Here is a 26,013-nt window from a genome sequence, read left to right as displayed (position 1 = left end):
TTGTCTTCGGAGTTGACAAGGTACCATATTTACTCACATAATAGCACACTTTGGGGCATAATTTTTACAACCCCAAAAGCAGGGAAGGGCAGTTACTTGGGGAATTAAATCTAGGAATAAAGAGAGTGGAAAAACGGAGGAAAGTAGGGGAGAAGAAAGAGAAAGGTAAGAAGGAACTTGAGACTGTGACTTTTTTTTTAATTTCACTCTCCCAGGAGCTGCATAGAATAGGCACTCAGCGAATTAAACCTTTCCTCCCTCCTCTTTCTCCCCTGGAGTTTGCACATCTCAGTAACCTCTTTCTACTTCAATGTGTGCTATGGCTGCTGAGAAAAATAATCTTATTTCCTCCTTAAAAATAAGGGTAGGTGATTATGCAGTGGAGGTTATTTAGATAGCATATTTTTGAATGTAAACCAGAAAGAGAATGCTGTCTTTCATATTCAAAGATTAAACAAGTGGGAGTGACAGGCTATGCAAGTGTGGGTGACTGAGATTGTAGTTTACACTTTGTTGAAGTCAAAACAGTCCCGTCTAAAACTATTGCCATTGTCGGACCTGTCTCTCTTTTCATTTCTATTTCCTCTCCTCCTGCTGTTCCCCCAAAATCCCTGCACTTGAAGAGCAAGCCTTCTCTTTATTGTCACCCACCAAACTGGGCCTCCAGGTACAATTGTTCTCCAAAAGACAAGTGCTATGCCACATCTAAAACTGTGCCTCATTATGATTTTAAAACATCTCTTCTCCATCCATGAATGAGTTTACCCAATTTCAATCAGTCATATTTATTGAGCATTACTGTGTGCAGAGCACTTTTCTAAGTACCTAGGAAAATACAATAAAGCTCATTCCCCGCCCACAATGAGCTTACAGTGTAGAGGGGGATTCAGACATTAATATAAATAAATTACAAATAGGTGCATAAGTGCTGTGGGGCTGAGGGAAGGGTGAATAAAGATGCAAATTTTGGTTCACCATCCAGCAGCTGTGTGGATATCCTGCTATTATCCATTCCTCTCACAGATTTTTGCCCAGCCAAATATAGTTGTGAGAAATATTGGCACAGTGGTGGAAAATTTAGGTCACTCTCATGAGTGTATTTCTTGAAAAATCTCCCCAGGAGTGGAAGTGGGTTTCACACACATCCCTTTGGCAGTGGTGACAATCTGATAATAATAATAGTATTTGTTAAGCGCTTACTATGTGCCAGGCATTGTTCTAAGTGCTGGGGTAGATGCAAGACAAATGAGTGGGACATAGTCCCTGTGCCACATAGGGCTCACAGTCTTAATCCCCATTTTACAGATGAGAGAACCAAGGCACAGAGAACTGAAGTGACTTACCCAAGGTCACACAGCAGACAAGTGGCAGCAGGATTAGAACCCATGACCTTCTGACTCCCAGACTCGTGCTCTATCCACTAGGCCATGCTGCCGATCAAACAAGTGCTCTCTGATCCCGGAGTGAGTTTGCTGCCTAAAGTTGGTCCAGTCCCAAGGTTTGAATTAGGCAGTCACTGAACCATCCTCTTTGACTCTTTGATTATGAATTCGAGAGCTGCATTTTCATCTATATTCCCTTCTCAAGGGTATGTATTGAAATACAGAGAAGCAGCATGGCCTAGGGGATAGAACACAGGCCTGGGAGTCAAAAGGATCTGGGTTTAATCCCAACTCTGCCATGATTCTGCTGTGTGACCTTGGGCAAGTGACTTAACTTCTCTGTGCCTGTTACCTTAGCTATAAAATAGGGCTTAGTTCAGTGCCTGGCACATAGTGCTTAGCTAATACCATAAAAAAAAAACAAAAAGAATGATAAACTGTATCTCTGAGGAGTTTTTTGAGGCCCCAAAGACTGAGGTCAGAAAGCAAAATTATCAAGTGCCCCAGTCTGAGACACAGTTTGGCAGTTCCACGAGGAGATTTAACAGTCTGGATTTTGGTTCTCGGGTTATTGTTCTTGAAGAGCTCTGCATTATATGCACCTTGACTGATGCCATGTGTATGACTACAACCATTTCTTCCAATATTGCATCTTCTTGCATCCAGGCATCACTGACACTGTCCTCTCCTGGTTCTCCTCCTATCTCTTTGACTGCTCCTTCTCAGTCTCTTTTGCAGGTCATCATCTGCCTCTCATCTTTTGACAGTGGGGGTTCCACAAGGCTCAGTTGCCCAGACTTCAAACAGTTCTCCATCTACACCCACTCACTTTGAGAACTCATTTGCTACCATGGCTTCAGCTATTATCTTTATGCAGATTATTTCCAAATTTACCTCCGCCCTGAACTCTCTCCTTTTCTGCAGTTTCACATTTCCTACTGCCTTCAAGACATCTCTATCTGGATGTCCCACCGACACCTCAAACACATGTCCTAAGCAGAACTCCTCATCTTACCACCCAAACCCTGTCTTTCATATCACTGTAGACAAAACCACTGTCCTTCCTATCTCACAAGTCCGTTACCTTGACATTATCCTTGACTCATCTCTCTCATTGAACCCCCATATTCAAATCTGTCACCAAATCCTGTCGGTTCTACTTTCCCAGCATCACCCTTTCCTCTTCATCTAAACTGCTACTACACTGATCCAAGTCCTTATCCTGCCCTGCCTTGTTTACTGTCTCTGCCTACCTTCTGTCTCTCCTCATACTTTACTCTGCTGCCCAATCATTTGTCTATAATAACTTTCAATCCACATTTCTCCACTCCTCAAGAACCTCCAGTGGTTGGCCATCCACCTCACATCAGTCAGAAACCCCTTAGCATCAGGTTTTAATCACTTAATCAGCTCACCCCCACTTCCTGCCTTATCTCACTGATTGCTACTACAGCCCGCACACTTTGCTCCTCTAGTACAAGCTTGCTTACTGTGCCTCACTCTCATCTAGCCCACCATCAAACCCTTTCCCACTTTCTATGCTGCAACTCCCTTCCCCTCCGTATATGCCAGACCACCACTTTCCCCACCTTCAAAGCCTTATTAAGGTCAGATCTCCTCCAAGAGGCCTTCCCCAATTAAGCTCTCTTTTCTAGACTCCTTCTCCCCTCTCTGTCACTTGTGCACTTGGATAGGCCTTCCCAGACTGAGCCCCCTTTTTCCTCTCCTCCCCATCCCCCCGGCCTGCCCTACCTCCTTCCCCTCCCCACAGCACTTGTATATATTTGTACAGATTTATTACTCTATTTATTTTGCTTGTACATATTTACTACTCTATTTTGTTAATGATGTGCATATAGCTATAGTTCTATTTATTCTGGCGGTTTTGACACCTGTCTACATGGTTTTTTAGTTGTCTGTCTCCCCCTTCTAGACTGTGAACCCATTGTTGGGTGGGGACCGACCATCTCTATATGTTGCCAACTTGTAATCAATCGTATTTATTGAGCGCTTACTGTGTGCAGAGCACTGTACTAAGCACTTGGGAAGTACAAGTTGGCAGTCCCTACCCAACAGTGGGCTCACAGTCTAGAAGGGGGAGACAGAGAACAAAACCAAACATATTAACAAAATAAAATAAATAGAATAGATATGTACAAGTAAAATAAATAAATAGAGTAATAAATATGTACAAACATATATACATATATACAGGTGCTGTGGGGAAGGGAAGGAGGTAAGATGGTGGGGATGGAGACGGGGACGAGGGGGAGAGGAAGGAGGGGGCTCAGTCTGGGAAGGCCTCCTGGAGGAGATGAGCTCTCAGTACGGCCTTGAAGGGAGGAAGAGAGCTAGCTTGGCGGATGTTGGGAGGGAGGGCATTCCAGGCCAGGGGGTTGACGTGAGCTGGGGGTCGACGGCATCAGCCTTCTCTCTGATCTCCCATCCTCGTGTCTCTACCCACTTCAATCCATACTTCATGCTGCTGCCCGGATTGTCTTTGTCCAGAAACGCTCTGGGCATGTTACTCCCCTCCTCAAAAATCTCCAGTGGCTACCAGTCAATCTGCGCATCAGGCAGAAACTCCTCACCCTGGGCTTCAAGGCTCTCCATCACCTCGCCCCCTCCTACCTCACCTCCCTTCTCTCCTTCTCCAGCCCAGCCCGCACCCTCCGCTCCTCTGCCGCTAATCTCCTCACCGTACCTCGTTCTTGGGTAAGGGAGGTGAGGTAGGAGGGGGCGAGGTGATGGAGAGCCTTGAAGCCGAGGGTGAGGAGTTTCTGCCTGATGCACAGATTGGTAGCCACTGGAGATTTTTGAGGAGGGGAGTAACATGCCCAGAGCGTTTCTGGACAAAGACAATCCGGGCAGCGGCATGAAGTATGGATTGAAGTGGGGAGAGACACGAGGATGGGAGATCAGAGAGGAGGCTGATGCAGTAGTCCAGATGGGTAAGATGAGAGCTTGAATGAGCAGGGTAGCGGTTTGGATGGAGGGAAAGGGCGGATCTTGGCAATGTTAAGGAGCTGAGACCGGCAAGTTTTGGTGACGGCTTGGATGTGAGGGGTGAATGAGAGAGCGGAGTCGAGGATGACACCAAGTTTGCAGGCTTGTGAGACGGGAAGGATGGTAGTGCCATCAACAGTGATGGGAAAGTCAGGGAGATGGCAGGGTTTGGGAGGGAAGACAAAGAGTTCAGTCTTGGACATGTTGAGTTTTAGGGGGCGGGCAGACATCCAGATGGAGATGTCCTGAGGGCAGGAGGAGATGCGAGCCTGGAGGGACGGGGAGAGAGCAGGGGCAGAGATGTAGATCTGGGTGTCATCAGCATAGAGATGATAGTTGAAGCCGTGGGAGCGAATGAGGTCACCAAGGGAGTGAGTGTAGATCGAGAACAGAAGGGGACCAAGAACTGAACCTTGGGGAATCCCCACCGTAAGGGGATGGGAGGGGGAGGAGGAGCCTGCAAAAGAGACTGAGAATGAACGACCGGAGAGAAAAGAGGAGAACCAGGAGAGGACAGAGTCTGTGAAGCCAAAGCTGGATAGCGTGTTGAGGAGAAGGGGGTGGTCCACAGTGTCGAAGGCAGCTGAGAGGTCGAGGAGGATTAGGATGGAGTATGAGCTGTTGGATTTGACAAGCAGGAGGTCATTGGTGACCTTTGGGAGGGCAGTTTCCGTGGAATGTAGGGGACGGAAGCCAGACTGGAGGGGGTCGAGGAGAGAGGTGGTGTTGAGGAATTCGAGGCAGCACATGTAGCTGACTTGTTCAAGGAGTTTGGAAAGGAATGGTAGGAGGGAGATGGGGCAATAACTAGAAGGTGAGGTGGGGTCAAGAGAGGGTTTTTTTAGGATGGGAGAGACATGGGCATGTTTGAAGGCAGAGGGGAAGGAACCGGTGGCGAGTGAGCGGTTGAAGATGGAAGTTAAGGAGGGGAGAAGGGACAGAGCGAGAGATTTCATGAGATGAGAGGGAATGGGGTCAGAAGCACAGGTGGACGGAGTAGCACTTGAGAGGAGGGAGGAGAGCTCCTCTGAGGAAACTGCTGGGAAAGATGGGAGAGTAGCAGAGAATGTTGAGAGCTTGTACTTCCCAAGCGCTTAGTACAGTGCTGTGCACACAGTAAGTGCTCAGTAAATATGATTGAATGAATGAATCTGTGCCCTTAGAGCACTCGATATTCACCCCCATCCTCAACCCCCACTCCACTTATGTACATATTGGTAATTTATTAATCTGTATCAATGTCTCTCCCCATTTAGACTAATTTCCTTGTGGGCAGGAAACCACATCTGGTGCATTGTACTCTCCAAAGAGCTTAGTACAGTGCTCTGTACCCAGTAAGTGCTCAATAAATAACGTTGATTGATTAATTGATTGATGCAGTGTCAAAAGAATGTTTGCTAATTCCCAACACCATTCTATTCAAAATGTGTAGTGAAAACAGATGTTTTGTGGAAGAACTAACCTTTACAGTAATTATAGTATTTATTAAGCACTTACTATGTGCCAGGCACTGTCCTAAACCCTCGGGAAGATGCAGAGTAATCAGGTTGGACACAGTCCATGTCCCACATGGGTTCACAGTCTTAATCCCCATTTTACAGATGAGATAACTGAGGCAGAGAGAAGTGACATACCCAAGGTCATATGGCAGACAAGTGACAGAGCAGAGATTGGAACCGAAGTCCTTCTGAGTCCCAGGCAATCCTCTATCCATTAGGCCATGCTGCTTCTCAGTAGTTGTTCATGGGCATTTAGGGTACCAGCACCAGCATGTCTGCTCCAGGGCCTTGGTGAGGGAAATATTTTAAAAGTTTATTTGACTGGCATTGGATCCCTTTGAAGTCTGGGTGGCTATAAAACCTGCCCCTGAGAAGAATGGAGAATGATGAATTGCTTCCTAAGAGTAACTCTAGGTTAGTTGGTTATATCAGTGAGAAATGTTCAGCCCACACTTTGCTACTTAGGCAACTACCAGTAAAATAGGCAGTAAAGCCTATGTAAACAAATGGGAGGGTGTTGGAGACTTGAGCATTCCTTGGAGAGAGAGTCTGGATTTGAGGATCCAGAGTTGTTATTTCATGGACTCTTTTCCATGCCTCCCCTCTCCCTTCCGCTTCATCTATGCACTTGGATGTGTGACCTTTGGGTATTTGTCCTTCTCAGGCCCACCTTCTATCCACTAGGCCACGCTGTTTGTCAGAGAGGTTGGCAGAGAGGCGTTTCCCCCATCCATCAGTGGGGTCAATTTAGGACTGGATTGAGACTAGACATGGAATAGTACAAGCCAGCCTGCACGCTTCTCTCTAATGCCAACCTACTCACCGAACCTCTATGCCGTCTTTCCCACCTCCGACCTCTCGCTCCCTTCCCCTTCATATCCAACAGACCATCGCTTTCCCCACCTTCAAAGCCTTATTACAATCACATCTCCTTCCAAGAAGTCTTTCCAGACTAAGCCCACATCCCACCTAATTCCCGTTCCCTTCTGCATCACCCATGTACATGTGTGTTGACCCTTTAAGCACTTGATATTCACCCCACGATCAGCCCAACAACACTTATGTACATATCTGTAATTGATTTATATTAATGTCTGTCCGCCTCTCCAGACGGTAAACTTCTTGTTGGCAGGGACTGTGTCTACCAATTCTGTTGTGTTGTACTCTACCAAGCGCCTAGTACAGGGCTCTGCATATAGTAAGCTCTCAGTAAATGGCATTGATCGAATATCCTCTCCCCATCCCCCCACCCTACCTCCTTCCCCTCCCCACAGCACCTGTATATATGTTTGAACAGATGTATTACTCTATTTATTTTACTTATACATATTTACTATTCTATTTATTTTATTTTGTTAATATATTTTGTTGTCTGTCTCCCCCTTCTAGACTGTGAGCCCGCTGTTGGGTAGGGACCATCTCTATATGTTGCCAACTTGTACTTCCCAAGCACTTAGTACAGTGCTCTGCACACAGTAAGCGCTCAATAAATATGACTGACTGAATGAATGAAATTGATATTCACCCCGCCCTCAATCCCACAGCACGTCTGTATATATATATAAATTATTTATTATAAATTATGTATATTAATGTCTGTCTCCTCCTCTAGCCTTAAGCTCACTATGGGCAGGGATTGCATCTACTGCCTCTGTTCTGTTGTACTCTCCCAAGTGCTTAGTGCAGGGCTCTGCACACGGTAAGGGCTCAGTAAATACTGATGATGATGTCAATCTCTGGAGCTTAACTCAATTGATGGGGCCTTATTCTAGGGGAATCCTTTTGGCCCTTTCTGAGAGTTGCACCTGTCACCCTAATTTGCCTGTTTTCTCTCAGATGAGGGCATGTTGTGGAATTTAGCTGTAGGAGAATGGATCAGTGGACTCTCCTGCCTCCAGGAAAACCCATGAACAGCAAATGATCAGGCAGTGACTCGCCATTCATCACAACCTGTACACTCCCTCCCCTCCCCACCACTGCTCCCTGCTACATGCCCTTTCCTTGGGTGGAGGAAAGCTAGCCAAGGGCTGTTCAAAGGGGCCTGCAGAAACATTCGAGGGACGGTTCTTGGCTTAATTGGTGCATTATTTTTCTTGCAGGCTGTTTTTGGAAAATAGCAAGCTGGAATATAGAGAAAATGAAAACAATATTCTGGGCCAAGGTGGAAGTGGCACCGTTATATATCAGGCACGATACCAAGGGAAACCAGTAGCTGTGAAGAGATTTCAGATAAAAAAATTCAAGAATGCTGCTAAGGCCACAGGAGGTAAATAGAATCCTTGTTTGGTATCCTTTCCCTTCCAAAATCTGCTCTTCTTGCTGAAAGCTTTGTGTTGCCTACAAATCCTCCCAGTGGGTGAACAAACACATGCTTGAATAGAAGGGAGAGTGTCAGGACTGGGGAGGAGAGGCCGTTTGGCCTGGCTGTTGCTTGGGGAGCAAAAAACAGTAGGTGTATTGGTAGGATTCAGGGCTGGGTTCCAGGCCCCAGCAGGCTGGATGAGACCTAAAAGGTTTTTATTTTTGTTTTTATGGTATTTGTTAAGAGTTTATTATGTGTCAAGCACTATTCTAAGCGCTGGAATAGATTCAAGTCAGTCAGTTCTGGACCTAATCCCCATCCCACATGAGGCTCACAGCCTAAGTAGGAGGGAGAACAGGTATTGAATCCACATTTTGCAGATGAAGAAACTGACGTACAGAGAAGTTAAGTGACTTGCCCAAGGTCACACAGCAGACAAGTAGAGAAGTAGTGTGGCATAGTGGATAGAGCCGTCTGGATTTCTGTATCAGCCTTCTCTCCGACCTCCCATCCTCCTGTCTCTCCCCTCTTCAATCCATACTTCACGCCGCTACCCGGATTGTCTTTGTCCAGAAATGCTCTGGGCATGTTACTCCCGTCCTCAAAAATCTCCAGTGGCTACCAATCAACCTACGCATCAGGCAGAAACTCCTCACCCTTGGCTTCAAGGCTCTCCATCACCTCGCCCCCTCCTACCTCACCTCCCTTCTCTCTTTCTACAGCCCAGCCCGCACCCTCTGCTCCTCTGCTGCTAATCTCCTCACCGTGCCTCGTTCTCGCCTGTCCGGCCGTCGACCCCCGGCCCACGTCATCCCCCTGGCCTGGAGTGCCCTCCCTCCGCACATCCGCCAAGCTAGCTCTCCTCCTCCCTTCAAGGCCCTACTGAGAGCTCACCTCCTCCAGGAAGCCTTCCCAGACTGAGCCCCCTCCTTCCTCTCCCCCTCCTCTCCCCTCCATCCCCCCTGCCTTACCTCCTTCCCCTCCCCACAGCACCTGTATATATGTTTGTATGTATTTATTACTCTATTTTATTTGTACATATTTATTCTATTTATTTTATTTTGTTAATATGTTTTGTTTTGTTCTCTGTCTCCCCCTTCTAGACTGTGAGCCCGCTGTTGGATAGGGACCGTCTCTATATGTTGCCAACTTGTACTTGCCAAGCGCTTAGTACAGTGCTCTGCACACAGTAAGCGCTCAATAAATACGATTGAATGAATGGAGCACAGGCCCAGGAGTCAGAAGGACCTGGGTTCCAGTCCTGGCTCCTCCACTTGTCTGCTATGTGACTTTGGGCAAGTCACTTCACTTCTCTGTGCCTCAGTTACCTCAGCTGTAAAATGGGGATTATGACTGTGAACCCCATGTGGGACAGGGACTGTAACCTGATTGCCTTGTATCTATGCCAGAGCTTAGAATGGTGCTTGGCACATAAATACCATTAAAAAAAAAAAAGAAAGGAAAAGCGGCTGAGTCAGAATTAGAACCCGGGTCCTCTGATTTCCAGGCCCATGCTACTTCTCTAAGGCCTGTCAACTGCTTAGACTTCTGGGATTCTGATGTCTAATTGCCTCCTTGAGCAGAAGCTTCACCCTTGTAGGCCACAGTCTCCTACAGGGTAAAATGGCATAAGAAGTCTGAGATGTCTTCAGCCAGAGATAAAAAAAAGATGAGTTCCAAGAATGGATACTCCACTCTCTGGCAAGGAAGGAGTTAATACAGTTAAGTGACCCTAAGCAGTCCCTTCCCAGTGAAGCCATGTATTTTACCTTCTTGAACTGGAGATGCTTCCCTATCCCATTAGCGTTCAAGTGGCAGTCTTTAAATGGAGCACCTCAGAATGATTTCTTCTTAGGATTACATTAGAGCCCACCTCCTCCAGGAGGCCTTCCCAGACTGAGCCCCCTCCTTCCTCTCCTCCTCCTCCCCCTCCCCATCCCCCCACCTTACGTCCTTCCCCTCCCCACAGCACCTCTATATATGTATATAGGTTTGTACGTATTTATTACTCTATTTATTTATTTTATTTGTACATATTTATTCTAATTATTTTATTTTGTTAATATGTTTTGTTTTGTTCTCTGTCTCCCCCTTCTAGACTGTGAGCCCACTGTTGGATAGGGACCATCTCTATATGTTGCCAACTTGTACTTCCCAAGCGCTTAGTACAGTGCTCTGCACACAGTAAGCGCTCAATAAATATGATTGAATGAATGAATGAATTACACGTCTCTCTGTAAACCTGTGGAATACCCCTTTAATCAATCAATCATATTTTTTTGAGCACTTAGTGTGCAGAGGACTGTACTAAGCACTTGGGAGAGTACAGTAAAATTCCCTGCCCACAACGACCTCACAGTCTACAGTTTACATCTCAGATGCCAGTTCTGTCCAGGTTTGATAATCTTAATAATGCTGGTTTTCCCTAATCAGCTGAGAGAAAATCACTCTTATTATGACTGGGTTCATCTGGCAATAGATTATATCGGAAGATAAATTTGGAGAAAATAGAGTTTCTATTTCTACTTCACTGGTTTGAATCAGTCCAGGCTAACAGTGTCAGAAAATGGCTGCCATGTGAGACTCTTTTTCCTTTTAAGTGGTATTTTAAGCACTTACTAAGTTCCAAGCACTGTACTAAGCACTGGGGTAGGTACAAGCTACGCAGTTCATGTGCCACCTGGGATTCAAGGTCTTAATCTCCACTTTACAGAAGAAGTAACTGAGGCACAGTGAAGTTGTGTCTTGCCCAAAGTCACAAAGACAAGTGGCAGAGCCCAGATGCTTCCGATGCTTTTGGATCTGTACCCTTTAAGCACTTGATATTTATCCCACCCTCTGCTCCACAGCACTTACATACATATCCGTAATTTATTTTACCATCCGTCTCCCCCTCTAAACTGTAAGCTTCCTCTGGTCAGGGATTGAGCCTACCAACAGTCTCCTGTCTCTGCCCACTCCAGTTCATACTTCTCTCTGCAGCTCAGACCGTTTTTCTACAAAAACATTCAGGACATGTCACCCCCCTCTTAAAAAACCTCCAAGCATTGTCCATCCACCTCTGCATCAAACAAAACTCCTTAGCATTGGCTTCAAAGCACTCAATCACCTTGCCCCATCCTACCTCACCTTGCTACTTTCCTGTTACAACCCAGCCCACACACTTCGCTCCTCTAATACAGATCTTCTCACTGTGCCTTGATCTCGTTTATCTCATCTCCAACCACTTTCCCTTCTCCTGCCTCTGGCCTGGAGTGCCCTCCCTCCTCAAATCTGACAGAAAATTACACTCACCCTGCTTCAAAGCCTTATTAAAGGCACATCTCCAAGAGGGCTGCCCTGACTAAGACCCCCTTTTCTCTTCTCCCACTCCCTTCTGCATTGCCCAGACTTGCTCCTTTTGTTCTTCCTCCCTCCCAGCCCCACAACACTTACATACATATCTGTAATTTATTCATTTATATTAATGTCTGTCTCTCCCAGCCCCTGCAGACTATAAGCTCACTGTGGACTGGGAATGTATCTGTTTATTGTTGTATTATCCCAAGCTTGTTACAGTGCTCTGTACACAGTAAACACTCAATAAATACAATTGAATGAATAAACAGTATTGTATTGTACTCTCCCAAGCACCTCCCTCTCTAGACTGTAAATTCCTTGTGGGTAGGCTAGCACTAAGTATAGTGTCTGTGCTCAATAAGTAAATGTCATTGATTGATTCAGCTGTGCAAGCCATTTATAATGAAGAGAGGAAGAATGGAAACCTGACATTGTTTCCCAGAAGGCTGTGGATCTTTATCTGCCCCTTTGTTTTAGGACACTAAGTGTTTGAACAGCTGAAGAAGCTGTAAAGCTCGATGCAGACTAAGATATTTTGTAATCTGACCACAGGCTAGTGTCAGAAGTGCACTCTATAGGAGGAGAATATTCATGGGAAAGTTCAAACTGTCATTTTGACTCATGTCAATTGAGTTTATTTTTAATTTGTGTGTGGTACTTTGGGGCTTAGATTAATGCTCACAGACTTTGTGTGTCAGGAACATTTTTGGGGAAACAAGTTGGTCTAGCGGAAAGAGCCCAAACCTAGGAGTCAGAGAACTGCGGTTCTAATCCCGGTTCTGCCACTAGTCCCCTAATTTCTCTGTGCCTGTTTTCTCATCTGTAAAATGGGGACTATCTGTCCTTCCTCTTACATCAACTATGAGGCCCATGAGGGACAGGGCCTTTGTCAGATATGATGACCGTTTAGCCACCCTAGCGCAGTGGCACATAGTAAGCACTTAACTAATACTACAATGATGATTATTGTTACTGTTATTATTTAGGTTTTAGGAGGAAAAGAGGTTGATAAATGAGAGGAAATTAGAACATCAAAAAAAAAAGCCTAATAATGCAGACATTCAGGGATAAATTATTTTCCTCCTTTGAGGACAACACTTACTGAAGGCAAATTAGGAATCAGAAATGAATCGTGCTTCCGTATGCAGTGTTGTAATAGAGCTCAGCTTTACTTTGTTCTGTTGGCCATATGGGGTCATGGGAGTCTTTTTACCTTCTTTGTTACTAACAAATGTCATGAATGCACACTTGTACTTGGTTTGACTGAAAATAAGCCTTCTATTGTTCATGCTAGATACCATGTTGAAGCACTTGCGAGCTATGGATGCAATGAAGAACTTTTCAGAATTCCGACAAGAAGCCAGCATGCTCCATTCCTTGCAGCATCCTTGCATCGTCTCCTTGATTGGAATCAGCATCCACCCTCTCTGTTTTGCCTTAGAACTGGCTCCCCTAGGCAGCCTTACTACCGTGCTTTCTGGGAACTCCAAAGGTAACACCTGAGACCCTATCTTTTCCTGGAACCTAAAAGACAGGGCAGCCCTGAATATTTTGAGAGATATTTGGAACTGGGAGGAAAATACAATGAAACAATGCCTAACTTAGCATTTTAAACATTGCCAGTAATTTAGAAATGTATTTTACTGCAAAAGTTTAAAAAACATCCAAATGTCAATCAGTAGTATTTACTGAGACCCCACTATGTAGAGAGTACTCTATAAGTGCTTCGGAGAATAAAATAGAATTAGTATGGTCTGCCCTAGTGGGGGAAGCAGACAATAAAATGTTATAGATAGGAGAAGTGAACGAACAGAGTTTAAATTAGTCAAAGGTATTTATTGAGCACTTACTGCGTGCAGAGCACTGTACTAAGCACTTGGGAGAGTACAGTACAACAGTTGGTTGACAAGTTCCCATCCCACAACATCTTACAGTCTATAGGGGGAGACAGATATTAATATAAATCAATAATTTATAGATATGTACATAAGTGTCTGTGGGGTTGAGGGTGGGAAGAATATCAAATGCCCAAAAGTGACAGATCCAAATATATAGATGAGGCAGAATGAGGCAGGGGTTAGGGAAAAGTGGGCTTAATCCAGGAAGACCTCTTGAAGGAGATGTGATTTTAATAAAGGTTTAAAGGTAGGGGCAGGTAGTTTCCAGGCCAGAGGAAGAGCGTGGAAAGGGGTCAGTGGCAAGGTAGATGAGATCAGGGCACAGCGAGCAAGATGGCACTAGAGGAGGTGGGCTGGGTTGTAGTAAGAGCATGGTACATAAGTGCTGCTGGGGTTGCTGTACTTATATGTTCATGTGGGAGAATTGGAAATTAATCTAGGAAAGAGTTTTGAAGATGAGAAGAGCTGAGGTCTGCTGGATTGAAGTGGGATGGGTGGGGGGCATGTAGTCCCAGGTAGAGAAATGGGGAGGAGTTCCCCAGCAAGAGAGACAAAAATGAGTTACTAAACAACTAGTCCAAATTAATAAACAGAGAACTAAGACATTGGATAGTGAAGGAGAAATTGTGTCCTGATTTGGAGGAGAAAAAGTAGATCCAAAGTGAGTTTTTTTCCCTCAGTGTGGTTAAAATGTCTGTTTTTGCCTTATTAGGGTTTGGGGGCTCTGACATTACAATAAACACTATTAACAGGTTCTCGTGTGAGATCCCAAAGATGAAACTCTGAAAATTGAGATTCAGGCTTCTTAGGTTAGAGTGAAATGGAAAGGACCTATCATTACATGAATTCCTGAAAACAAAGCGTTTTGTTGAAGGAATGTTATGGGGGGTGTTTCTTAAAACAGGTACTGCATTTATGCCCCTGGGGCACATGCTCACCCAGAAAATTGCCTATCAGATTGCCTCGGGCCTGGCCTATCTGCATAAGAAGAACATCATATTCTGTGACCTGAAATCTGACAACATTTTGGTGTGGTCCCTGGACGTTAAAGAGCCCGTCAACATCAAGCTGTCCGACTATGGTATCTCTCGGCAGTCATTCCATGAAGGGGCTCTTGGTGTTGAAGGCACACCTGGCTACCAAGCCCCAGAGATCAGGCCTCGAATTGTATATGACGAAAAGGTAAAGGAATCATCTTCTGGCTGTCATGCTTTCCTGCAGTCTGGGGACAGGGGCTGTCCAGAATCAATTCCTTCATCCAGTATTTAATTATTTCTGACTGAGCGGAGTTTTCATTCCAGCCCAGGATGCTCTGGGTCATTGGAAGAAGCAGGCTGAATTTATAACTGCAGATGGGTTTCCAGTGTGTAATGGCAAAGTTTATCTGGGAATGTCTTTGCCTTTACCTAGTCACCTTGACTTTCTCAATTAGTCGTGATCAATAGGGCCAAGGGTGCATCAAAGTTTTCAACCCTGCACCCTAGTTTGGAGCACTTTGCTACTTCCTGGTGATGAAAGATGATAAGCTGCAGTTACAGGAAGAGAAATGTAGCCTGGAAATGGGAACACTCAAACAATTAGGCTTTCATTTGGGCACTTTGTGGAGTGTGCTCCTTAACTAAATCCATATGCATGAAACACCCCCTCCAGAGAAAGTACCCTGAGCCAAAAAGAGAAGAAAAGAAAGAGAATTCAGAATGAAGCAAGGTTCAGGTTTCAGCAGCCAGCCATCAACTCTGATGCTTGCCAACTTCCGCCTCAGTGAGAGTGAAGTGTTTTCATCCCCTCTGGTCACCTTTCACCCTGACCAAACTAATAGTCCTATCTCCACCCCATGTCAGGTTAATGAAAGTTTCATGTTGTTAAAAACTGTACAGATAGAAACTTCAAATAGTCTTGTTAGAGACAAAAAAAAAGTAGGCATGTTCCATATGGTGGTTTTGCCCACTCTTGTTATGTAGCAAATTACAGTTCAGGATTGAAATTGCCCTCCTACCATTTCAATCATGCTTGCGATTTCTAATTATTCTATGACTTACAGATGGGTCATTGACTAATTGAACACTGGGTGGTGGAAATTATTTTCCCAAGCTGTCACATTAACTCATGCACCACTGAATAGAGTAGGATGAGATAGGACAGGTTAGAATATGTGACATAGAATGAATATTGGAATGAGAGGTTTGGTGTCTAGGTAATCAATGATGTTTATTGAGCTCTTACTGTGGGCAGAGCACTGTACTAAGCGCTTAGGGGAGCACAGTACAATAGAGTTGGTCGACACATTCCGTACCCACAATGAGCATACAGTCTCGAGGGGGAGGCAGACATTGATTATAAATAAATAAACTACAGATAGATGCATAAGTGCTGTGGGACTTGGCGAGGGAAGTTGGATTGAATACTAAGTGCCTAAAGGCTACAGATCCAAGTACAATGAAGATGCAGAAGGAAGAGGGAGTTGACAGGACTGTAAGCTCGTTGTGGGCAGGGAATGTGTCTGTTTATTGTGTAGTGTACCTTCCCAAGCACTTTGTACAGTGCTCTGCACCCATTAAGTGCTCAATAAATACAAGTGAGTGAATAAATAAGTGGAGAGGCACTTTCCCTCCCTTCTTCCTTTCCTCCAACTTCTCACTATAAACTGGTTGCATGACATCTTAAGATTAGGCCAGATACCTATAGGAGAGTCTCGGCTCCAGCTTGTCATTTCCATTCAGTAACTTGTTTCTTCACCCGTTCCCCCTCCACCCCGAAACCCAAGGTTGCATCAATGTGCAATGGGAGCCTTACAGCCCTCTAGATTGTAAGCCGATCCTCTAGACTGTAAGCTCATCATGGGCAGGGAATATGTCTGTTTGCTCTTATATTTTACTCTCCCAAGCACTTAGTACAGTGCTCTGCATACAGTAAGTGCTCAGTAAATATGATTTACTGACTGATCTTTTAGACTCTCCTGGCTTCCACGGCTACTGGGGCTAAATTTCAGACCAAGCAATCCCGTGTTTTTCACTTTAAATTCTTCACTCCAGGTGGATATGTTTTCCTATGGAATGGTGCTTTACGAATTGCTTTCGGGGCAGCGGCCTGTGCTGGGACACCATCAGCTTCAGATTGCCAAAAAGCTATCCAAGGGGATCCGCCCAGTGCTGGGGCAACCAGAAGAAGTGCAGTTCCATCGGCTGCAGACACTCATGATGGAATGTTGGGACACAAAACCTGAAAAGGTACCTGAGGCAGTGGGTGGCATGGTGGGAAGTAATGAGAGGTCTGAGTTGGTTTGACTTTGATAGAGCTAGACCACCTCACATCATTTCCTAATAGTAAAAACAATATTTGTTCATCTCTGCTTATATGCCAAGCACAGTAATAAACCATGGGGTAACACGTGATAATCAGTTCAGGTTCAGTCCCTGTCCCACATAGGGCTCACAGCCTGAGGTGGAGGTAGGCCTGGTATTTAATCCCCCATTTTATGGATGAGAAAACTGAGGCACAGAGAAGTTGTGACTTTCCCAAGGTCACAGAGCAGGCATGTAGCAGAGTTGGTATAAGAACCCAGGTACTCTGGCTTCCAGCCACATGCTCTTCCCACCAATCCACACTGCTTCTTAATGACTAAACCTAGCCAAAATATTCTTCATACACATGTGTTTATTCACCCACCTGCTGAGAAGATCCATCTTGGCCAGCAGTCATTTTAGCTTTGAACTTTCTCCTCTGGTCGTCTGATATCTGTTGTTTGTTTCTTTTAAAGCTTGCTTGTCATTTTCTAATGTGCTTATCATCCTGAGAGCCGATTTTGTTTTCCAAAGAAAAATTTGAGTTAAACAGCCAAAAAAAGTCCTAACTAGAATGGACTTAAGTGCAGATGCTATCATTTCATGTCCCTAAATTAGCTGGGCGAGGGAAGAAATTTAAAGGGAGAGGAAACTATAAATTCTGAAATTCACTTTATTAAGAGGAACACAGTGGGTCCGAGGTTAAATTTGGTTAGATTGGCCTTTCGTAAGTATATTATGCTGTTAAATTTTGTGAGATTTAGGAGAGTTTCTCAGTAAAATTAGATCCTCAGGATTGTTTCCATGGTGACTATTACTAACCCAGTGGGTCTACACTGATCCAAAGGGATTGGAAGATTGCCCTACAGGTTCTGAGATGGCTTTTTGTTTCCTTTTCAAAATGTATGCAGTAATGTTACAACAATACTACACCAGTTTCCACCAATGTAAACATGGCTTCAAGGATGTTTTCTTAATGTTACTACAATACTACACCAGTTTCCACTAATGTAAACATAGCTTCAGGGATGTTTTTTAATGTTATAATACTACACCAGTTTCCACCAATGTAAACATGGCTTCAATGATGTTTTTTAATGTTACAACAATACTACACCAGTTTCCACCAATGTAAACATGGCTTCAAGTTTGTTTTTGGTAGCATTTTGGGTCCTGGTGCTTTAGGGCTTTAGTTTGAGCAAGTAGTCTTCCTCTGTAAACAGTCTTCCCCCACCACTACCACCTCACCCACCTCGATGAAATTCTTTTTCCCTTAGCGCCCTGTGGCCGTTTCTGTGGTGGGCCAGATGAAGGATCCCACTTTTTCAGTCTTCATGTACATGCTACAATGTGGAAAGCAGACTTTCTTCTCTAGCCAAGGACAAGAATACACCGTGGTGTTCTGGGATGGGAAAGAGGAGTCCAGGTAAAAAAAACATTCCACCAAAATCCTTTCATCCTTTATTCAGTGCCTGCTGTGTGCAGAGCAGTCTGCTAGGCACTTGGTAAATTCAGAGGCAGGGTCAAGTCTTACGTTCTGACTCTTAAAGGGGAAAGCTAGCAGACTTGAATGGATAATGATACAATAAAAATAGTTCAGAGAATTAGAATAACTATTGACTAATTTGGCCTTATGTGTTTTATTCGTGAGAAGTGAATACCACAGGTAAGGATTTTAATATCTGGAAAGTTCTGGAGTTAGATTATGCTTCTTGGCTCCTTTTCATCAACTCTTTGGGTGGTCGTGGAAAGATAGAGCCCGAAGTTTTCAGTCTAATTCCTACAAACCATAGCAATTGATCGTGGCAATTGTTCAGAGACAAGAAGGTCATTGGGGTCAGGGCGGAAAAGTTCCTTAAAATAAACGAGATGCTTGGCCAAGGGAGGTAGTGGTCATCTAGAGCAGGGTAAATTCTTGTCTTCCCCAATCCATAATCCATCAGAGTGGAACTATGGAGTTGGAGATTGAGAATAAGAACAGCTCTCTTTCTGGGGGATGTGGAGAAAAATCTTTACCACTCTGTGAGCATCCTGGCTAGATAGAAATAGAATGGAAGTACACAGGAGATCAGAGAGATCTCCTTAAAAAATATGTTCTGTGGGTCTGCTGCTATTTATTTGTGTTTAATGCAATTTAAATGAAGGCAAACTCCAGTGCAACAGTAATACTTCAACAAATTGCTGTAATTAGTTGAGAGGTCCCATAATGAACATCAATTCAAAATTATGAAAATGTAAATATTTGGCCATGGACTAAAGTTTGCTCGTGAGACAGAAACACTACTTTTGTTAGATACAAAGGAATTCCCCAAATAATATTGTTCTGGATAAACTTTATCTTAGTCTATGCTGGTATGTTATTTTTTGCTCAAGGACAAACAGTTTCTAAATAAATCTTGTCAGGGTGGGACTTCTCTTCCATACAGCTGTGTGTGGCGATCTTTGCAAATGGCTGAGCGATCGCTTTTCTAGTATAAACAGCCTTCCTATAAGTATACCAGTGATACAAATTAGCAAATGCTCAAGTATCCAGGAAATAATTATAGTCAAGCCAAAAGGAAATCAGGGTGTGAGTCTTCCCTAGGATTAGATAGGGATCTGGTTCTCTGGAGTAATGAAAAGGAGTGATCTGTGATTTCACAGGTATTGAGATGTGGAAGCTGAGACAGACTATCAGGTATAAAATTTCAGGTCCCAAAAGACTGCTGTTCAGGAAAAGAAGATCTCTTTAGATTTTTCAGCTCTCCAGTGTGACTGTGTAGACTCAGCTACCTGGGTTTGACTGCTATCTCTATCCTGAAGAGGGAGGGGCAGTATTAATGAATGAGAGGAACACTGGTGCAACTCAGGCTAGAGGAAAATGTGTTTAAACCCAAATGTAAGCCACTTAAGGTGAAGTATGGTCATCCTTTCTCCCTCTGAGAGAGCACCTTCCCCAGATAACAGTATGGTTGTAAATTTTAGAGTGAAAAGTACAAGAGGCAGCCAGTAATCAATCTATCAATGGTATTCATTGAGCACTTACTGTGTGCAGGGCACTGTACTAAGCGGTTGGGAGAGTACAGTACAACAGAGGTGGTAGACATGTTCCCTGCCCACAACAAACTTACCGTCCAGAGGACAAACTTTCAGTCTAGAGAACTGAAGACAGCAGAACAGAGTAACGTCCCAATTGTGCTAGCGAATGTGTTTCTGGGAAGGTCCTAAATTAAACAGGTGATAGAGGCATCCGTGAATTATAGAATGATGATGATAATTTGTTTGCCTCCTTTTAGAAACTACACAGTGGTGAATACAGAGAAGGGACTCATAGAAGTACAGAGAATGCGATGCCTAGGAATGAAGTTGAGCTGCCAACTAAAAGTTCAGAGTGCGTTATGGACGGCCACAGAGGTAATTGTTGTGCTCCAAAGTCATTTCAAATAGGAGCCTCATTATCAAGGCCTACACTTCACAGCGTGGTTTTATAGATCTTTACTCATTTGTATCATGAAACACAATGTTATTAGTACTGAAAAGGTAAGAGAAGCTGTATCATGCCTGGAAAGGGCAGCCACAACCCATTTGTGTGTGATTGGTCCTTGGTCCATAGATTCCAGCCTGATTCTTAGTAATGCCATGAACAACATTATTTTCATTCAATCCTAGAACCAGAAAATCTACATCTACAGCTTAAAAGGCATGTGCCCTTTAAATACACCACAAAAGGAGTTAGATACCCCAGCTGTTGTGACCTGTTTTCTGGCTGTACCTGTTGTAAAAAAGGTAAGAAAAAAAAGTCTAATCACCTCGAAGGATCTCATTTTTTTTTGCTCCTGAATGGAAAAGAAAAGGAATGAGTAATCAAGTGTTTTGTAAATAAATTTTTGTTTGCCACAATGTAGGGGAGGATCTTCAAGTTTGGAAATAAGGATAACCAGGCCATTTGTGAAGCTCTTTACATTCTAATTCAGCATTCTTGAGTTCCAGAAATGATGTATATTTATGTAGCAGATTCCTTATCCAAACTGTATTCAGTTTTTAGTTTTGTGAGCAGGGAATGTGTCTGTTGTTGTGTTGTACTCTCCCATGTGCTTAGTACAGTGCTCTGCACACAGTAAGCACTCAATAAATATGATTGATTGATTTGTGGATCCCAGCGTTGTGAGAATGACTGTCAGGTAAACAAGGCTTTTTTGTTACTATATGCAAGACAGCTTGGTTTGCTCCTCAAGAACCCCACTACCAATTTGTCAGGGTGTGCAAAATATGTTCATCCACTCAGCAGAGTTATCAGGATGCAGATGAAGAACCCAACAGAGGAAATTACATCCAGGTCTCCCTTGGCATTCTTGGGGTTTTCCTGACTAGCCTATTCAGGAAACTCAGTGCTACATATGATGGTTGCCTTGAATGGGTCCATTTCTTCCAACATCTAGTTCTATCCAAATTAATAAGAAAGGAAATGGGATTGGTGAATATATTTCAAGCTCTCAGAACTATCAGCCTCTAAACAAAAAAAAATATTAAATGAGCCAAGAAAATTAATGTACACAAGCTGAAAAGGCAGATAAAATTGAAGGCGGATGTGAGAATAAACTTCCCCCCAAATACACATAACTTCACAAATGATTTTTTGGGATGTTTTCTTTTCTAATGGGAAGGCTAGAGGTCTAAGCCAGTAATCTTACATTCCCCTTTCCCCCTGCTAGTAAGCATCCTAGAAAATCTAAAGTTTCCTACCCCAAAATAGATTTTTTACAATTTGAGGAATTGGCCTCACTGATGGCAGTTTTCGTCAGTAGTAGTTACATCCACAGCCTCCATCGCTATTTGCAAAAAAACCCTCCAGAATAATTTAGAGACATTTCCCAGAAGAAAAAGAAACAAGAGGGAGCGTGGGAGCAGCCCAGGACACAGCCTTCATCTGAAATCTAGAAAACATAAAATAAAGTGTTAGTAAAAAGCCTCCTGCCAGCTGAAAGTCCTGTCTGTGCTAAAAGGGAGCAGCCTCTAGATTGGAGGAGATGTAATAAAGGACACTCTGTGTGTCTGGCTTACCTGTACCTAATGACTCCCTTGCCATGGTAGACGTTGCCCTGTCCCATAACCGGAGAGAGCGGAATGTCTCCGAGCGGGAATCTCCTCTGGGCAGCCCGGCACGCACTCCTGAGGGAAGGTGGGGCCTGCTGCCCCAGCTGGATGCCAGGCAGGCTAGATACTTCAAAGTGCGGTTTTATTTTCATGGGGTTTTTTGGCTGGTCACCCTAAGATGCTGAAAATGAGAAGATGACTTATGGACTTTATCGTTGGGTTGGGAATCGGGTCACTGTTTTATCGGTGGCGGTATATAGAGTCGAACCTCGTTGGGTTCACTCTGCACCCCTTTCAAGAGGTCATTCCTCGTGGTTTCATCCATGGGGACATGGGTGAGGATATGGAATTGCTGCTTATTAGAGCTTGTGCTTGTGCTGAGCTGATTGCCTCTTTAGAATCAGGAGGAAGAGTAGTCTTAAGCCCTTTCATCTTCCATGTTCTTCTGTGTTGGCCTTGCACTTGGATTTGCACCCTTATTTACTCCTCCCTCAGCCCCACAGTACTTACGTTCATATCTGTAATCTACTGATTTATATAAATGTCTGTATCCCTCTCTAGACTGTAAGCTCGTTGTGGGCAGGGAATGTGTTTACCAACTCTGTACTATGTGCTTGGAGGGGTACATAACCACAGTGTTCTGCACACAGTAAGCACTCAGTAGATATGACTTATTACTAAGTGCAGTGCGTCATACCATAATTCATTCATTCATTCATTCAGTCGTATTTATGGAGCGCTTACTGTGTGCAGAGCACTGTACTAAGCACTTTGGAAGTACAAGTTGGCAACATATAGAGATGGTCCCTACCCAACAGCGGGCTCACAGTCTGGAAGGGGGAGACAGACAACAAAATATATTAACAAAATAAAATAGAATAGTAAATATGTACAAGTAATAATAATTGTGGTATTTGTTAAGCGCTTACTATGTGTCAAGCTCTGTATTAAGCACTGGGTTAGATACAAGATGATCAGCTCCCACCTGGAGCTCTCACTCTAAGTAGGAGGGAGAGCAGGTATTGAATCCCCACTTTGCAGATGAGGGAACTGAGGCACAGAGAAATAAAATGACTAAGGTCACGAAGCAGCTACAAGGTGGAGCCGGAATTAGAACCCAGGTCCTCTGACTCCAAGGCCTGTGCTATTTTCACTAGGCCATACTGCTTCTCAACATAGCATGACCATAATGCAGTTAACCTATCTTCCCTACAAGGGCTTGAGGCTACATGTCTGTTTCCATTTCAGGGTTGTGGGGCGGGTTAATGGTTAGAATCATCCCTGTTGGTCCAGCAAGTCTCTCCCCCTTCTAGACTGTAAGCCTGTTGTTGGGTAGGGACCATCTCTATATGTTGCCAACTTGTACTTCCGAAGTGCTTAATACAGTGCTCTGCACACAGTAACCGCTCAATAAATACGATTGAATGAATGAATCCAACTTCTGTCCAATTGTTCTAGCCAACAAGTAATAATAAATATTACTCTATTTTATTTGTACATATTTACTACTCTATTTTTGTTAATGATGTGCATATAGCTGTAATTCTATTTATTCTGACGGTTTTGATACCTGTCCACGTGTTTTGTTTTGTTGTCTGTCTCCCCCTCCTAGACTGTGAGCCCCTTGTTGGGTAGGAACCGTCTCTATATGTTGCCGACTTGTACTTCCCAAGCGCTTAGTCCAGTGCTCAGTAAATACAATTGAATGCATGAATGAAGAGCACAAAGAGAGGCCAGAGACCAAGGTACTTGCCTCATTAAACTTGTTTCAAGTCGATGCCTCGAGAAGCTCTTTTGCTTTATTCAAAAATCTATCCCAGTTTAACCAAAGGAATTACCAGTAGCACGACAAGACATAAAGCACTGTCCCTCTCATGCCAGTGCCCTGGTTCCAAGATGTGGCAGGTAAGATAGTTCATTCTGCAAGCATCATTTACAGCCTGACTTTAGCTGATTCCAAGAGGTCATCCCTTTGAAGCATCCATCTTGAGAACCGCTTCTCGGAACAACCTTTTTTTTTAGGTGTGATTTTCTGAACAGCTGGCTTAGGTCTACGGCCACTAGCAGGGACAGAGCTGTCAGACTGTCTCAAAGATTTAAAAGGCTGTGTCTTCTTTTAGCAGAACTCGTACCTGGTTTTGGCCGGCCTGGCTGATGGACTCGTGATGGTGTTTCCTGTCGTCCGCGGGATTCCAGACCAGAGTTTTTCCTATCTGTGTTCACACACTGCCAACAGGTCCAAGTTTGGCATCTCCGACGACGACTCCCGCCAGAATCCCTACCCCGTGAAAGCCATGGAGATTGCCAACAGCGGGTCCGAGGTCTGGTACAGCAACGGGCCTGGCATCCTCATAATAGACTGTGCGGCCCTGGAAATCAAGAGACGATTAGACCCCTATTCCCCTCCTTCTGTGATCACATCTATAGCATGCAACTCAGAGTGCAGTGGTGAAGAGGTGGTCTGGTGCCTGGATGACAAAGTCAACACCTTGGTAATGTACCACTCCACGACATACCAGCTTTGCGCATGGTACTTTTGTGGGGATTGCAGCCCCCTCAGAGACACATTCACAGTTCAGCAGCCAGAATCAGTTGTTTCTTCCACTGCCGCTGTTGATCGGAAGATGGCTGAGGGTGTCCGGCTAGCTGACCTGACTATTACCTACAGTGAGGAACTTGGGACACAGATATTAAATCACCAGGATTCCCTCACGGATTATTGTTCCATGTCATCTTTCTCCTCTTCCTCCCCACCACCAAACATAATTACCAGGTCATTCTCCAGCCTGCCAAGTTCACCTACAAGCTCATCCAGTGTACCTCTCTCAACCGAGTGTGAGGAATCAGACAAGTATCACGAGTTCAATCCCTCCTCTGACAGATCCGACAACGATGCAACACCCCTGGACAGTGATGCATCAACCGAACATCTCCAAGCCGTGAAAATCCTCTCGGTGAAAGACCTCCTTTGGATTCCCAGGTAAACGACCCCATGTATGGAGGGGGCTCAGGTTCCCTGCCCTCCTCTTTTTTTTTTTTAATATGGCATTTGTTAAGCACTTACTATGAGCCAGGCACTGTTCTAAGCACTGGGGTAGATGCAAACTAATCAGGTTGGACACAGTCCATGTCCCACACGGGACTTCCAGTCTTAATCCCCATTTTACTGATGAGGTAACTGAGGCCCAGAGAAGTTAAGTGACTTGCCCAAGGTCAAACAGCAGACATGTGGCAGAGGTGGATTAGAACTCAGGTTCTTCTGACTGCAGGGCCTATGCGCTATCAGTTAGGTCACACTGCCTCTCATTGCCCATCTCTATGCCTTGGTGAGGCAAATAGGTCCTAGAGCAGTTTTTTAAAATCTTTTCAAATAAATTTAACCTTGAAAGTGCAAAGCCTGGTACACCCGCTGGAATAGTTCAAATACAATAAAGGGAAAAAAGTCATTCTGTGGTAGTGAAATTTCATTTTGGGAAGAAAGAAGTGTCAAAAATCACTTTCCCAACTCACGCATTAAATAAACTGAAACTGTAAATCATTAGAGAAGCAGTGTGGCTCAATGGAAAGAGCACGGGCTTGGGAGTCAGAGGTCATGGGTTCAGGTCAGAGGTTTTACATCCCTTCCATGGGTTCAAATCCTGGCTCCGCCAATTGTCAGCTGTGTGACTTTGGGCAAGTCACTTAACTTCTCTGTGCCTCAGTTACCTCATCTGTAAAAAGGGGATGAAGACTGTGAGCCCCATGTGGGACAATCTGATTACCTTGTATCCTCCCCAGAGCTTAGAACAGTGCTTTGCACATAGTAGTGTGGCTAGGTGGAAAGAACCCGGGCTTTGGAGTCAGAGGTCGTGGGTTCAAATCCCAGCTCCGCCAGTTGTCAGCTGTGTGACTTTGGGCAAGTCACTTCACTTCTCTGTGCTTCAGTTACCTCATCTGTAAAATGGGGATTAAAACTGTGAGCCCCCTGTGGGACAACCTGATCACCTTGTATCCCCCCAGTGCTTAGAACAGTGCTTTGCACATAGTAAGTGCTTAATAAATGCCATCATTATTATTAGTAGTAGTAGTAAGCGCTTAATAAATGCCATCATTATTAGTAGTAGTAGTAGTAAGCGCTTAACAAATGCCATCATTATTATTACCATTATGTGTGAGTCAACAGTATTAATTGAGCACTTATGTACAGAGCACTGTACCAAGCGCTTGGGAGAGTACAGTATAACAGTTGGTAGA

The 26,013-nt window shown here is 44.3% G+C and overlaps 1 protein-coding gene across 3 annotated transcripts in view; it reads left to right on the top strand.

The window, feature by feature from the left end:
* The window catches only part of LRRK1 (leucine rich repeat kinase 1), a 145,639-nt gene that overhangs the window by 115,477 nt on the left and 4,149 nt on the right, over positions 1-26,013 (top strand). For 2 of the 3 annotated variants that reach the window (XM_038746353.1, XM_038746350.1), the window contains 8 exons: positions 7,987-8,153; positions 12,823-13,020; positions 14,331-14,608; positions 16,459-16,653; positions 17,985-18,133; positions 19,983-20,100; positions 20,356-20,472; positions 23,901-24,760. In XM_038746353.1, the coding sequence (XP_038602281.1) occupies positions 7,987-8,153; positions 12,823-13,020; positions 14,331-14,608; positions 16,459-16,653; positions 17,985-18,133; positions 19,983-20,100; positions 20,356-20,472; positions 23,901-24,760 (2,082 nt within the window). The remainder of the gene's footprint in view (positions 1-7,986; positions 8,154-12,822; positions 13,021-14,330; positions 14,609-16,458; positions 16,654-17,984; positions 18,134-19,982; positions 20,101-20,355; positions 20,473-23,900; positions 24,761-26,013) is intronic. The other variant, XM_038746352.1, reaches the window with a different exon arrangement.

Source organism: Tachyglossus aculeatus, chromosome 5 (genome assembly GCF_015852505.1).
Source record: "Tachyglossus aculeatus isolate mTacAcu1 chromosome 5, mTacAcu1.pri, whole genome shotgun sequence".
Lineage (NCBI taxonomy): Eukaryota > Metazoa > Chordata > Mammalia > Monotremata > Tachyglossidae > Tachyglossus > Tachyglossus aculeatus.
Note: the sequence above shows the minus strand (reverse complement) of the source record. Positions and strands in the feature narration are given on the sequence as shown.